The sequence below is a fragment of the Euwallacea fornicatus genome, chromosome 12, assembly GCF_040115645.1.
Source record: "Euwallacea fornicatus isolate EFF26 chromosome 12, ASM4011564v1, whole genome shotgun sequence".
NCBI lineage: Eukaryota > Metazoa > Arthropoda > Insecta > Coleoptera > Curculionidae > Euwallacea > Euwallacea fornicatus.
The window spans coordinates 1,061,829-1,075,876 of NC_089552.1; the positions used below are offsets into that span (position 1 = coordinate 1,061,829).

Below are 14,048 nucleotides of genomic sequence, written 5' to 3' on the forward strand. Positions count from 1 at the left end.
CACTTAGTTGTTTGATGGTAATTGGCAAATTGACCGATCAACGCCCCGCGTTTGTGATTGTTCGGGGTTTGCTGAGAGGGTTTTTTAACGATCGCCCGAATTTCTCCAACAATAGAGCTTTAGCTCTGATCCCTCCCTCATCATACCCTCGGAGTACCCGTCAGTAAATCTTAGCTACGTTAGTCAGGTATGTCAGGAATTTTTCAAAGAAAGAAACACCTGATAATTAGGTTTTTCGGCATTACGAATGTCTCTTTTGCTGTGCCAGCCATTCGGCTGAATCATCTAAGAAACGATATCGGTACGAAAACATACAAAAACCTTTACAATGCGTTTTGTAAAAAGAACAGTCATAGAGCCAACGATGATAACAACGACGCGATTGCCTCCAAACATTCAAGTAACTTCGCAGCCTTTTTACCGACATGAGGCTTATCGGTCTAACCACGAAAAGGATACGCGACACCAAATAATATACAATGTGTATACTTAAAAGAGATATAAACGGTGACAAAGGCCATTTATAGTGATTACCCGCACAGAGCATACAATTAGTAAAGAGGGACGTTAATTTAGATGCAATGAACAGGCACCTAATACCGGCCTCATGGGGGGGTTAGGCTGACTGATGAATTTTCCTGGGGATGCGGGGGCGCTGATTAAAAATTTCGCCCAGGGCATCAGACTCGCTAAGACCGTCTCTGCAGACGTCAATCCCTTACATCAAATCGGCTTTTTCGGACCATGATCTATCAGCCATTGCAAAGCAGCATGTCAATTTCTGTTTATTTGCAACACAGTACGCACTGCACTGCTCATCCTCACGTTCGCCTATGGCTTTTTCCTTTTCAATCGCTGAAACTTTTACTTTAATTTAATTGCTCCAACCAGGAGTGTTACTCGGTGATCGTGCGACTTCGGAGACCCGAACAACACTGACAGTTGACAAATATCTTCGAACTTTGAAAACGCGATTTTTGCCCGTTTCCATCCGAGCATTCATTACGTTTCTTTTAATTAATGTTTAAGCCCTCAAAAACTTTTCCGGATTTTTTTCGCAAGTGAAACGAAAGCAAATGCGGAAAAGCCACAAACAATGACGGAAGTGATATTCGTTTTTTTCCCCATAAAGCATCGCTCCCTTGTGACGACGAGTTGAGAGAACTGCTTGCAAACTTGAATTCCTGACATAGAAATTCATTCAAAAATAGAGAAACACAATGTAGTGTTAAGCGAAACAGTTATTCTATCATAAACTCCAACGATGAAAGTGCGCAACAAGTGACGACGAGCCAAATTCCCTTTGATTGTTGTGCACATGCGCCTTTCATCTTCGAACAAAAAGCTGTAGTTCCACTTGTGTCAACTTGCCAGATGGACGAGCAAAGTGGTTTTGCTGCATAATCTGTGGAAGAAAGATGAACGGATTGTCCTGTTATTGAGCAGCAGAATGAGAATTGGGTAAATCAAACAGCTATCACAACAAATATACAATTTATTTCAATAAGAAACAAATGCACAATTTTCATATTACGAGGTTATATACACATCCAGATTATTACAAAAATAAAATTGTATAAATAAATGCACCTTGAAAAACATATACTTAATAATAATTGTCATTTTCCAAATATTATGAGAATACACTTCTTTTGCTTGATATGACATACTTGAAAATACACTTAATTCTTAAAAAATCGTAATTAATAGTTTCAGCCAATTAACTAGCAAAGGATGAAATTTAACAGAACTGCAAAGTTTTAAGTGTTGCTACCTAAAAAGTTAATATTTACATTGGTATTGGTTATGTATGTACACATTAGTTCTACAGTAACCAATTGCTGTTAAGGCAAAAATAATCATCCTCAAATCTTTGCTATTCTGTTATTTAATACATCAAACCTACTGATAACCTCTGCGTTTGACCATCATGCTTGATACAATTTCAAAAAGCTCAATACACTGACCAAAAAATTGTCTGAAGAATCTTATAAATGAAACTTGCTATTGGTTCTTTTATTCTAATTTGTAAGGTTAATCAAAATTAACAGGCCAGTTTCTGAGAATATCACATGCTTTTGGCTTTACTCTCCCAAAGTAATTGCGCATGGAAGCTAATACAACATATAAAGGAAACTGAGCTATTCATTTGAATTGTACTGGTACACTATACACCATCCAGTATTCACCCACTCACACACATCCAAACATTCCTCTGCTAACAGCACTTGTTGCCCTTCTTTGAAGATTTCTTTTTGTCCCTTAAATTAACTACATCTCTGTGATCATTTTGCCTCTCCTTCATTTCTACTTTTGACCTACAACAAAAAGCCATATTGTACCTCTGCAGTCAATACCACCAGCACTAACACTACCTTAACACTAGCCTTGTTATTGCCATAAACATTTCTTCTACATTAATATTGTCTTTTGCTGACGTTTCAAATAGTTGAATGTTCATTGTATCAGCAAATCTCTGAGCATCCTCTGTAAGGACTACTTTGCGGTCAGGTGTGTCATTTTTGTTCCCCACTATAAAATTCAGCATTTAATTAAAAGAGTAGAACTAGCAGTGAAACTAACCCAGCACTCTGTTCACCACCTCGCAATTTTGGTCAATTTCATGCAACCACCGCTTAACATTGGCAAATGTCTCTCCATTGGTGACATCATATACTATTATAACCCCATGGGTACCCCTGTAATAACTGTGCAAAGCTTTTAGTATATTTTTCCAGTACAGGAAGCACTGTGACTCACGTGCTGGTGATAGTTCTAAACCTTTCCTGCCCTGCAGTGTCCCATATCTGAAGTTTGACCCTTTGACCCTCAATGTGTACAGTTTTAATTTTAAAATCCACTCCAATGGTTGTTATGTAACTCCCAGTAAATGTGTTGTCTGAGAATCGTAGCAGAAGAGAACTTTTGCCAACACCTAGTAGTTAAGAGGGTTTTGTGAGGTTTAGAAATCCAGTTGATCTGGTAAATCATTGGGATTTATTATGATTGCATTGGCAATAGATTAGTAACAACATTGTGGTGTTTCTCAAGTGAGATAAAACTTGTATTGCTCAAAGAGGATACTGTTTATAAATTAAGAGGATTGGAATTGTGTGCACATTAAGAGAGCATACTCTTTATGTGTTGATGCACAAGGAATGGGCTGCAGAAAACAAACTCATATCATATGGCATAGCGGAAGCCATCTAATTATTTGATAACTGAAGAGTATATTTATAGTTTTAACTCAATTTTCACTTAATTTCCTCTGAAACCCCGCCCCGAGACAAAACAGGGGAATACAGTATACTCACCACTATCTCCTATTATTAACAATTTAAACAAGTGGTCGTAATCCCTGGCCATTCTCCTGAAGTTCACTAATCACTGGGATTCAATTTTAACATAAAATTTAGTCTTTTGTCCTATTTTTTATTTATCTAAACAGTTTTTTCCTGTATTTGCTTAGTGAATGTAAGAACTAACAAAACGATGACAAATCCTTCTCTGCCAAAGTGACAAGTAAACTGTAAAGTACCGTCACTGTCAATGGGAAATGAGTGGCTCCCTCTGATGAATGAAACCTCAAGCCATCATTGAAAATCAGACGTGACAGGCAATATAATGGAAAGTATACATATTTTCACGCTTTCGGAAGTTTTTGCTGTTTTATTAGTCATTCATAAGATGAAATAAACCAATTAACTCCAATGTTATCCTCCAGGATAAAATTCTTAACCAGTGCAAATACACAATTAACAATGCCGCGTTTACTGTTAATACATTCGTTTATTAAATTCCAATAAAAATATCACGTTGCTAATACAACTTATCTGTAAGTTAGAGAAAGATGAAGATAAACAATTATGTCTTATGTTGACGTACTGTCTCAATTTCTAACCTCAACTTAAAAAATAAACAAACAATACGTACGGACTGGGGGTTATATTTAGGTTGACACCGGTATAATTTTGGCGCACTTTTCATCAGAACAACTTTAAACGCTTTGCCGTGCTTGTGTAAATTTAGTTACAGGAGTTTAAGCTTGTAAAGGTAAGTCAAAAATCCAATTACCACGGTACAAAAATTGAACCCATTGGGGTATACGATTAAAACTCTCAAAAAGAGCTTTTTCCTAGGCAAATTAGGTATATTCTTTATAAGAACGAGGTGTGGGGCGTATACCAGCCTCTAGTCACGTATAGATAAAATTAAATCCTAAGCCTACATCTTGCTTTCCTACTGTCTCATACCATGATGTTCTTGGATACTGGAGATGGGATAAAGGTTCAATGCATTCTAGTGGCCCAAAAAGCCTCCATGTGTCCTTTTGATCTGAAAGGTTCTCTTATGGCCTTGGAGGAGCAACCATAAATAATTGATTAAAGTCTTTAGAATATTCTCTAAAAGGTGACAAAAGAATAGTGGAAGAGAGGAAATTCCTTTTTATGGAATAGGAATATGACTTTTTTACAAATGTTAACATTATCCAAATAACATTTATTCTATGTTAACAAGCATAAACAGGACCTATTTTAATATAGAAACCAAGAAATCAACACCATCACATTACTTTCTAGAAAACATAGGGATTTTATTTATTTTTGTAGTTTCTTTTTCAAGCACTTAGTAGGAAACATTCCATTTACTTTTTATGATAACTTGCATATTTTGTGTATTGTATTTTATCTACTCCCTCAGGTAATGCATAAAAACTAATGGATACAATTATCATATCAACAAACCTACGCCGCATATTTCATGCTAAATAACTCCTAAATATATTGCCATATTTTACTAATTTATTGTGCTACCTCACTGTGATTACTATAAAGTACAAGAATTGTCATTCATTTTCAAATACCAAAGAATATCCTAAAGAAACTAGGAAAAACCTTGCTGCCACCTATATTACTATCATAATAATAATAATAATAATTATTATTATTATTGCAATCATCAATGCCTCTTGTTGCAGCTATGCCTTCCTATGGAAAGGAAAATGACAGTTTGCAGGCCAACCTGCTGTCTAGCAAAGTGAACCGTCTGGTGCTGTCCCCCAGCAAAGCAAACATAATCCAGCAAGAAGTAATCTCAGATGTTCCCATTCAGGTGGGTAAAGACTATGAGGACTTCGATCCAAACTTAGAGCCTTTGTTGCGTGAAAACCCTAAGAGATTTGTGATATTCCCTATTGAATATCCAGACATTTGGGAGAAGTACAAGAAAGCTGAAGCCTCATTTTGGACCACTGAAGAGGTTGACCTGTCCCAGGATCTTATGCACTGGGAAAATCTTACTGACAATGAGAGACACTTTATTTCGCACGTTCTTGCTTTCTTCGCCGCCTCTGATGGTATTGTAAATGAAAATCTTGTTGAGAGATTCAGTCAGGAGGTACAAATCACCGAGGCAAGATGTTTTTATGGTTTCCAAATTGCTATAGAGAACATCCATTCTGAAATGTATAGCATGCTGATAGAGACCTACATCAGTGATCCCAAAGAAAAAGAGTTTTTATTCAACGCCATTGAAACTCTACCATGTGTGAGGAAAAAGGCGGATTGGGCTTTGACCTGGATATCCTCAAAAACTTCAACCTTCGGTGAACGCCTTGTTGCCTTTGCTGCTGTGGAGGGTATCTTCTTTTCAGGCAGCTTTGCTTCTATTTTCTGGCTAAAGAAACGTGGACTGATGCCAGGACTCACGTTTTCAAACGAACTGATTTCCAGAGATGAAGGTCTGCATTGTGATTTTGCTTGCCTGTTGTTCTCCCATTTGGTGCAAAAGCCTTCCAAAGAAAGAGTGACTAATATCATAAGGGACGCCGTGGGTATTGAACAAGAATTTCTATCAGATGCCCTCCCCGTGAGCCTGATAGGCATGAATTGTAACCTCATGTGTCAGTACATTGAGTTTGTGGCTGATAGGTTACTGCTGGAGCTAGGGTGCGAAAAGATCTATAATGTGACGAATCCCTTTGATTTTATGGCAATTATTTCAACTGAAGGCAAGACTAACTTTTTCGAGAAAAAGGTTGGTGAATATCAAAAAGTGGGAGTGACTGGGGATTCTGTGGATAATGTGTTTACTACAGACGCGTATTTTTAAGTGGTGTGTCTGCCAAAAAAAGTATGATTTATTATTGGTTTATGCACTTTCTTAATCTCGTTTTTCTATTCTTAGTCTCGCATTTTTATTCGTTTACTATTTAATTGTAAATCAATATTTGGTTTTAATATAAAAATAATATGGATAATATATTTGTTTAAAAAAAACCTTGTTGCCAAGTTTGATCATCAGGCCTATTTGCAAGTAATTTGTGCCCATTGTCAACTGTCACGCGTGTTTTAAGATCAATCAAAACGTAAACAAATGATTCAAATATTTTGGTATTTTAATTGCAGAAAAAAAACAATTAAAATGGAAGAGAAACTATTCATAAACAGATAAAATTTAAAATGCGGCAAAAAGTAACGCCAGCAGAATTCTTGAAGAAAAACTGGCTGCTTTCAGCGATCCTCCTCTGCATATTTCTAGCTGCGCTGTACCCAAAGTTAGGCTCCAAAGAAGGCAAGTTTGAAAGCCCTCTTAAAATAACCTAAACCAATTCAAAGTTGCGACTTTCAGGGCCGTTAAAGACAGAATATACAGTTAAATACGGAGCTATATCTCTTATGTTTCTCATAAGTGGCTTTTCCCTTAAAACTGACAGTATTTTCCACACCTTCAAACAATACAAATTACATTTGTTTATCCAGCTATTTGCTTTTATTTTCGTTCCAGTTTTTACTCAGATTTTTGTAAAATTGTTGACAAAATTTGGGATAAATGTTTGGGTTTTAAAAGGGTATGCCAAACTACTTTGTTTGAGACATCAAATTAAAAATGAAAATTTCCATTAGCCTCTTAACTGTGGCTTGTATGCCACCCCCTGTCAGCAGTGCAGTGATCCTCACAAGGGCTGCACAAGGTAATGAAACAGCAGCAATTTTCAATTCAGTTGTTGGCAGTTTTTTGGGCATCATTATCACTCCTTTATCACTATTGTTCAATGTAGGTATAAGAAGGAAATTTCTTTTTATTTATTCAATATGACTTTATCCTTTCAGTTAGGCTCCACAACTATTGTGCCTTTATTCAGTACAGTAATGCAACTGACCATTACTGTGTTATTACCACTCATTATAGGTCAGAGTCTTAAACGACATTTAAACATTCAGACTCACAAAATCTCGCTGAACTCCATCAGCCAATGTGCTTTATTGTTTGTGATTTATACAACTTTTTGTGATACATTTTTGGTTCCTGAAACTGGACTTTCAGCTTTGGATGTTATTTTTACAATTTTTTCAGTGCTAATTTTACAGATTATTCTCATAATAATTAGCTTTAGGGTTTCTGATTTTTTTAAAACTTATTTCTCTGCTGCTGACATCATTGCCATAGTTTTCTGCTCGACTCACAAATCCCTAACTTTAGGTAAGTTTTTAGCCAGTAAGATTAAAGGCTCCCACAGGCAGACAACTTGGTTGTACCACTTAGACATTATAAAGTGATAAAATGTAGTTTGCTGAATGAAGTGATTTGTCTTTAGGAGCTTTAATATACTGTCAACTTTAAGTTAAAACATGACATAGATATTAAATGTTCTTTTCAGGCATTCCTATATTAAAGATAATGTTCCAAGGCTACTCTCATTTAAGTCAAATCAGTTTACCACTATTGGTTTATCACCCAACTCAAATTATCTTGGGAGGATTGATGGTGCCACAGCTGAAGGATTGGTTACATTCACAAAGGCACACAAAGTTACCAGTTTAAAATGAATATAAAGTAAAAACACAGTTTTAATTTTAAATTTATTTGCATGTTAAATATTCACAATAATATTAATTTATGATGCCACTTAGTTTTTAAATACACCTATATAGGTACAATGTGAGTAAACCACTCATTGTGGCCAGTACCTTGGAGAATTGTCTTCCACCAACCTTTCATAATTTAACTGGATGGCAGTTTCCATACCCATGATTTTGGCAGCATGATTTCCATAGATTTTTTCCATATTCTTTAATCTATTTTTCCCTTCAGGTTCTTTTGGTAATATTTTGGATTTACCTGAAGAGGTGCTTGGCTCCTGCTCATCAGTAACACCACTATCCTGTGACTCTGCTTCAGGGCTAAAACCAGTGCTAGCCTTCTGTTGCCAGGACTTACTTTTTTCATAATAATTTACTTGTTGAGCATAAATATCTCTTAAGTGCTGGCGTAACATTTTATTTTCAATTTCCAGACTAATAGATCTAGATTTCCAATAGGCTGTTTGCTCCTAGTATTGTGAATATGTGATTTCTCAGTTCTGTTTGGCTAACAGCAAAAACTTACCTTTTGTTGCCACTCATTGACCTCATCAGGGAGTTTGTCAAAATCACACAAAGGTGTCATATCCATATCGATGACATTAAATTCTTGAACTTGGTTACAGAGATCCTCGGCGCCCCTCCGTAGACGTTCTCCCTTTAGCATAGCCAAGTAGGTCTTCCTGCTCCTTTTCCTACGGTTTCTTCGATTGTAACTTTTTGAGGTTTTTTTGTACTTCTTTCGGATAATCTTTGAAGAAACACTGCTTCCGAAGTGGCGCTTTTTCAGTTTGTCACACAAGTCAGTCAGTTTATTGTCCATCGCTTCATGAATTTGGCATTTTCAGCCTTCCTTTAGGGGGATTTAATTTGAAAAGAAAAAATCCAAGAAAACGAATATAATTGTAAACAAAAAATTAGGTTGTATGGCTCTCTTTGACATTGACAGCTCTCAACTGATAACGCTCCAGTCAACCCTCTTGTTTATTTTCCGAATGAGTCACGCTTCTCATTGGTGGTGTACCACTTGTTGATTCATACGAGTCTTGTTATGAATCATTTTAATTTTTGATCATAGAAAAGTGCTATTAGTCTTAGAATTGTGTAACGAGGTAAGAGTTCTGCATTTAATTTACTTATAAGGGAGCTTGTCTATTCGAATTCATATAGAGAAATTGCAACAATAATTAAACAAAGACAATAGACAAAATTTTGTGTGAAAGATTATAGGTTGGCCTATAGAAGCCGCCACCATCTGCACGTCAGTAGAACATATAGCTATCTCTTTTTTTACGTTGATCAGCACGAAATATACTGATTCAAAGATTTGTTTGATGTTTTTTTTTTCATTTTTGAACGGGCGAACAAACTTTAATCAGTCCGCGTTGTGCCCTTCCAAAGGGATTTAGCTAGTGAATATTAAGATGCGTTGATTCAGGCAGTTCCGGGACCATTAGTTTCAATACAATTACAATAGAAACAAATCTAGGACAGGAAAGTACATTGGAAACCGCATTGAAACCTCTCTAAGCAGAAACTAACCTCCAAATACCTCTAGAAGACCCCCCCTGCAGGCCCATACTTGCAAGGAGATGTTCAAGGACAGCTTCAAATATTACAAATCTAAGAACCCCCCTCCCGAACTGGGCAGAGTCCTTGACTTTGACTGTATCCACAAGTTCAAGAACAAAGTTCAACAAGTGCCTTTACCCTCTACCAATCTCAGTCCATTCTTTGGTCTTAAGCCGCTAGACACGTGGGAGGTGTATGAAATCACTGACCGCCCAGGCTTAATTTTTATCCGGAACCCTTTTACTCCATTAGGGCAGCGCTTCTGGCCTGTCAGATGTCTTAAAGACTACTCGAGAAAACCTAACAAATCCAACCTAGATGGTTTCAACTTAGTGCCAGATAATAAAGACTGGTGGGAGTTATGTCAGAGCAGCAATAAGTTACTGCTGAACAAGTTGAGATGGGTTACTCTGGGCTACCACCACAACTGGGACACCAAGGTGTATTCCGAAAGTAACAGGAGCAAGTTTCCTAAGGACCTCAAAGAACTAACTGCCTTTCTTGCAAAAGCTTTGGGCTATGACAACTTTTCAGCTGAAGCTGCAATAGTCAATTATTACCACATGGATTCCACATTGTCTGGCCACAAGGATCGTTCAGAAAGGAACTTGACAGCCCCATTATTCTCCCTGAGTTTTGGGCAAACTGCCATTTTTCTCATTGGAGGTGAGTCAATAGAAGACATAGCAATCCCAATATTTCTAAGAAGTGGGGATGTTGTGGTGATGAGTAAGGACTCAAGGTTATGTTATCATGGAGTCCCAAAGATTTTGCAAGTGGACTCGAGGCGATGGAGCTTGGTGGAAAATAGTAGTGAAAAACTAGTGGTGAAAGAACACAAGGAAGTGATGGATATCTGTAAAAACGATGCCCTGTGGCAGCCTTTTGGAGACTATTTGACCCATTCAAGGATTAATGTGAACGTGAGGCAGGTTCTGTATGACGGGGAGGTGCAGCTGGATTAAAGCATGCTGAGTGATAGGGAGTTTATAGATTGACATAACAAGATGCTCATTCAAGGCAAAGAACTTAAAGCATTTCAAATGTTACTCAAGTAGTGTAAGGACCACACAAGAGAGTTGCACAGTATGTAGCTTTTGAAATGCAGTTTATCTCGTGGTATGTGAATATATAAACTCAGCTGCAGGCACTGAAGGCCTTTGTAGTGCTGGAGCTTAGTAGGTACCAATTTAAATGTGAAGTTATGGTAAAGCAATAAAGGACTGATATGTGCCAAAATATTGTTATTTTTGTAATACAGAGTGATTGAATTTGTTGTTCACTATTTACAGTATTGTTTATTATACGTTTTTGAACTATTCTTGTGCATTTTAACTCCTAACTTGGGCTTTCGTCCTCGCCTCCATTTTTACCCATTGTGGAGTCTGTCTTGACATGATAACGTTTTGTTTGAAAGGTCATACTGTATTCGTATTCACGACATTATTCTACATCGAAGTCACCTACATCAATAGAAATGAGTGGAGAAATCGAGGTTTCTGAGACGCCCAACTGGTTGAACGATTTAGAGGCGAAAAGAGAGCGAAGACTGAAAGTTAGATTGGGCCATGAAACCGGCGCCGGGGCACCCTGTCTCAAATGCGGAGATGATTGTCCAGGTATTTAAAAGCTCTTCAATTATCTATCATGTATATCTTAATTTGGATTTATCGTCCATAGGCCTGGATCTACATTTCTGGAGAAAAGCATGCAAAATATGCCGTTGCTCGAAAGAGGAGCATGATGTTCCCGACGACGACATCTACGGATGGGCCCAGTTTCAGCTATTAGGCAGCAAGCCCAATAGGGTGAAGACCAAAATAAGTAAGCCTGCGTTAATTCACAATTCTTAAAGTATTAATAATGTTTTTAAACAGCTTTGCCAGGCAGAAAGGACGAAGTCGAGCTCGAATGGGCTCCAAAGGGACACAAGGAAACCATTGACAAGTACCTGAAGACCTTACCGCCAGAAGCTTTGCCGGTCAAAGGCAATTTTGGCCTCTAATAGACAAAAGTGACCAAATCACAACTGAAATATTTCAGGTTCTCAGGCAGCCCAAGACCGCAAGCAGCTCCTGCAAAAGCAGATTCCCGTTCACGACATAGATCCAGGTCTTTGCCATGAGTTGAATGAGGAAGAAGTTGCTAGGATGGAAGAGTATGTGGACCATATTAAAAGTAGCTCTGTTGGAGTTGGCCAGATCGTTAATTTGTCCACTGTTATTAAAGGTAAATAAGGCGGGGCACAAGTCTATGGAGGTTTTAAGTTTCGCGTTTATTACAGCCAATCTCCACAACATCAGTCCTCAGGAGGCCCACATAATAGCCAGTAAACACCCTAAATCCATCCCATTTAGCGAAGTTGTCAATTTGCAAAGCGGTTTCGCCAAGAACCTGGATTCTCTGTCGCTTAATCAGAAGCCTCACAATCAACTTCGCGCCTCACCTTTACCCGCGATGCAGGCATCTACCATTAGCTCCAGGGAGGATGTCAGTAGATCTCCTTATCAGGCTATGAAATTCAAAGACATCAACCACGTGGGATATTCACTAAACTTGAGCTCTGACAAGAGCTCACCGCAACCCCGTTACGCGGACAACTTGTCTAGGAAGGAACGGGAGGGGTACAGTATCGATGAGAAGCTACTGCAAGGGACCAGTTTTAATCCGGCTTTGACTCCTAGTCAGTTTATCAAGGGTCGCGATGAATTTAGACGGTCCCCGGTACCTTATACAGATGCCTCATTTGATAAAAATGCCCTAAATTCTAAAGGTTCAGCTGATAACGAAGAGCAAACCGGATTTGAAAATCCGCTTTTTAAGAATCGCCCTTCGGCGTGCAAGATTCTTCCAGGTTATTTAGCAGCAAGCAATGTTTCATCTCAAGCGGAGAACCTGGACCCAACAAAACCTCCTAAGAGCGTGAAAGACCTGATTTACAGCACTTATGATCCGAGTCAAGGACCAATTCCCGAGGATATATCAGGGAATGTGGGTCGCAGGCCAGTTTTACCAGGTTACGAACCGAATCTTGTATTGAACACGTACAAACACGACCCTAGCGTGATACCATTGCAAAAGGACAGCGAACAGGTGCCGCCGTTATCTGGGGCTTTTGCGAAGAATTTGACGTGCAACCCCGCTAACGTTAGCATGCCTTTGAGCGTGCATCCAAGCGCTCGTGAGCAACCAGCCAGTAGCCTTGAGGATCATGGAAGTGTCGCACATAATCCCAGTCTAAGGCCACTTAACCAAAGCGCACAACGCAGAGAACACGAACCGTACTTGGGTGAAGCATATAACACCCCAGATCCGCACGACCGAATATTTAATGCTCAACAACGCCGAGAGCAGGAGCCTCGTTCCGGTGAGGCAGGAGAGCTACTCCAAAACATGTATAACAAAACTGTTCCGAGCATGAGTGCTCAATTCGGAGATCCCCCTTTCAAGGCTCGTAAACCTCTTGCGAACCAGAATCCAAGAGAATTGCACATTACTGAAGACTTCCTGGAGCCCCACTCTGTGAACATAGGATCTATCCAGGACTTAAATCCAGATATTAGAAAGGCCACATCGGCAGTTAACCCCGGATATCAGGACGAGGATTGCGGGACTGATTATAGTCCCGAAAGCATTAAGGAAATCTTGAACAACATCAAGCTGCCCGATTGCCACTATTGCAAGAAGCCGTTTGAGGAGAACGAGTTCGCAGTAACAATAGACAGGGCCAGCGTTCTCTTCCATGCTAACTGCTTCAGATGCGCCGGCTGCAACCAGTGTTTGGCCGACAACATCTACTTCTACCACAAGGAAACTAACAACGTGTACTGCGGTCGGGACTACGCGAAAATCAGAGGTTACCCCCGCTGTTCTGCCTGCGACGAGCTGATATTCACCAAGGAGTATTGCTTAGCTGAAAACAACACGTTCCACTTGAAGCATTTCTGCTGTTTCCAATGCGACACTCCCTTGGCCGGGCAAGACTACACCTTGGAAAAGGACAAGCCTTACTGCCTGCCCTGCTACGAGACATCGAAGGCTGCCAAGTGCAGCACTTGCGAGAAAGTGATTAAGCCCCACGAGCGCGGGTGCCATCTTAACGGGGTGCACTTTCACGCCGAAGACGAGTGCTTTCGATGCATCGTTTGCGGTGTGCCGTTGATGGGGAAGAAGTTGCTGTTGAAAGTTGGGAAATTGTACTGTTCACACGACTGCTTTAACAGCACGGGAGGTCAGAGGTCGTAGAAGAATTGGTGTTCGGTCAGGTTCATACTGGGTGCTGACGAACGACCGTAATAGGTGCTTTACGCTTTTGAAAGGAATCAAATCACTGTGCCAGAGTGCTTTTCAGGTATAAGTTACCATGTTGGATGTGTATTGTTAGTATATGATATCGATTATTTTCAAATTCCTAATAAGGATTTTTAGCGATTAAGGGTGAGATGCAAGTGGAAATCGGTGCAAGTCTTTTAATACGTTTTCGAGCAAAAGCTCGATTATGTGTGATATAAGATAATGGAGTATTTTTCTATGCATTTAAGAGGGTTTTGTAGACTTCTAATACAGTTTTTCAATAAATTGGAAATTCGCAGATACTCAGAAAATCATCATTGT

General features: G+C 39.0%; 6 protein-coding genes across 6 annotated transcripts; 4 read left to right on the plus strand and 2 right to left on the minus strand.

Moving 5' to 3' along the window:
• Positions 1-1,477: 1,477 nt before the first annotated feature.
• Positions 1,478-3,523, minus strand: Rab35 (RAS oncogene family member Rab35). The gene is made up of 5 exons (XM_066288791.1): positions 3,315-3,523; positions 2,761-2,935; positions 2,584-2,708; positions 2,376-2,532; positions 1,478-2,318 (listed from the first exon to the last, which is right to left on the minus strand). The coding sequence occupies exons 1-5, from the start codon at positions 3,364-3,366 to the stop codon at positions 2,219-2,221; spliced, it is 609 nt and encodes a 202-aa protein (XP_066144888.1). The 5' UTR covers positions 3,367-3,523; the 3' UTR covers positions 1,478-2,218.
• A 380-nt stretch (positions 3,524-3,903) lies between these two features.
• Positions 3,904-6,259, plus strand: RnrS (ribonucleoside-diphosphate reductase subunit M2). Its single transcript, XM_066288778.1, has 2 exons — positions 3,904-4,053; positions 4,979-6,259. Exon 2 carries the CDS (start codon positions 4,981-4,983, stop codon positions 6,109-6,111), a length of 1,131 nt encoding a protein of 376 aa, XP_066144875.1. The 5' UTR covers positions 3,904-4,053; positions 4,979-4,980; the 3' UTR covers positions 6,112-6,259.
• Positions 6,260-6,300: 41 nt separating this feature from the next.
• On the plus strand, positions 6,301-7,908 carry LOC136342700 (sodium/bile acid cotransporter 7-B-like). The gene is made up of 5 exons (XM_066288781.1): positions 6,301-6,573; positions 6,631-6,850; positions 6,906-7,056; positions 7,113-7,482; positions 7,661-7,908. The coding sequence occupies exons 1-5, from the start codon at positions 6,462-6,464 to the stop codon at positions 7,822-7,824; spliced, it is 1,017 nt and encodes a 338-aa protein (XP_066144878.1). The 5' UTR covers positions 6,301-6,461; the 3' UTR covers positions 7,825-7,908.
• LOC136342706 (gem-associated protein 8-like) lies at positions 7,846-8,812 on the minus strand. The gene is made up of 2 exons (XM_066288790.1): positions 8,389-8,812; positions 7,846-8,332 (listed from the first exon to the last, which is right to left on the minus strand). The coding sequence occupies exons 1-2, from the start codon at positions 8,683-8,685 to the stop codon at positions 7,955-7,957; spliced, it is 675 nt and encodes a 224-aa protein (XP_066144887.1). The 5' UTR covers positions 8,686-8,812; the 3' UTR covers positions 7,846-7,954.
• Positions 8,813-8,830: 18 nt separating this feature from the next.
• Tes (Testin) lies at positions 8,831-14,029 on the plus strand. The gene is made up of 6 exons (XM_066288750.1): positions 8,831-8,974; positions 10,852-11,053; positions 11,115-11,258; positions 11,312-11,422; positions 11,478-11,663; positions 11,719-14,029. The coding sequence occupies exons 2-6, from the start codon at positions 10,912-10,914 to the stop codon at positions 13,677-13,679; spliced, it is 2,544 nt and encodes an 847-aa protein (XP_066144847.1). The 5' UTR covers positions 8,831-8,974; positions 10,852-10,911; the 3' UTR covers positions 13,680-14,029.
• Positions 9,049-10,755, plus strand: AlkB (alpha-ketoglutarate-dependent dioxygenase AlkB). The gene has a single exon (XM_066288786.1). It carries the CDS (start codon positions 9,455-9,457, stop codon positions 10,397-10,399), a length of 945 nt encoding a protein of 314 aa, XP_066144883.1. The 5' UTR covers positions 9,049-9,454; the 3' UTR covers positions 10,400-10,755.
• Positions 14,030-14,048: the final 19 nt, after the last annotated feature.

What these genes read in the sequence shown, in the direction of transcription:
- Rab35 (XM_066288791.1), bottom strand. Translation starts at nt 3,366, where the DNA reads ATGGCCAGGGATTACGACCACTTGTTTAAATTGTTAATAATAGGAGAT. An exon ending in TTTAGAACTATCACCAGCAC is followed by an intron (nt 2,709 to 2,760) that starts GTGAGTCACAGT and finishes AGCTTTGCACAG; the next exon opens with TTATTACAGGGGTACCCATG. An exon ending in ATAACAAGGCTAGTGTTAAG is followed by an intron (nt 2,319 to 2,375) that starts GTAGTGTTAGTG and finishes TTTTTGTTGTAG; the next exon opens with GTCAAAAGTAGAAATGAAGG.
- RnrS (XM_066288778.1), top strand. Translation starts at nt 4,981, where the DNA reads ATGCCTTCCTATGGAAAGGAAAATGACAGTTTGCAGGCCAACCTGCTG.
- LOC136342700 (XM_066288781.1), top strand. Translation starts at nt 6,462, where the DNA reads ATGCGGCAAAAAGTAACGCCAGCAGAATTCTTGAAGAAAAACTGGCTG. An exon ending in AATGTTTGGGTTTTAAAAGG is followed by an intron (nt 6,851 to 6,905) that starts GTATGCCAAACT and finishes AATTTCCATTAG; the next exon opens with CCTCTTAACTGTGGCTTGTA. An exon ending in CTTTATCACTATTGTTCAAT is followed by an intron (nt 7,057 to 7,112) that starts GTAGGTATAAGA and finishes TTATCCTTTCAG; the next exon opens with TTAGGCTCCACAACTATTGT.
- LOC136342706 (XM_066288790.1), bottom strand. Translation starts at nt 8,685, where the DNA reads ATGGACAATAAACTGACTGACTTGTGTGACAAACTGAAAAAGCGCCAC. An exon ending in TCAATGAGTGGCAACAAAAG is followed by an intron (nt 8,333 to 8,388) that starts GTAAGTTTTTGC and finishes TCACAATACTAG; the next exon opens with GAGCAAACAGCCTATTGGAA.
- AlkB (XM_066288786.1), top strand. Translation starts at nt 9,455, where the DNA reads ATGTTCAAGGACAGCTTCAAATATTACAAATCTAAGAACCCCCCTCCC.
- Tes (XM_066288750.1), top strand. Translation starts at nt 10,912, where the DNA reads ATGAGTGGAGAAATCGAGGTTTCTGAGACGCCCAACTGGTTGAACGAT. An exon ending in AGAAGCTTTGCCGGTCAAAG is followed by an intron (nt 11,423 to 11,477) that starts GCAATTTTGGCC and finishes GAAATATTTCAG; the next exon opens with GTTCTCAGGCAGCCCAAGAC. An exon ending in TTTGTCCACTGTTATTAAAG is followed by an intron (nt 11,664 to 11,718) that starts GTAAATAAGGCG and finishes CGTTTATTACAG; the next exon opens with CCAATCTCCACAACATCAGT.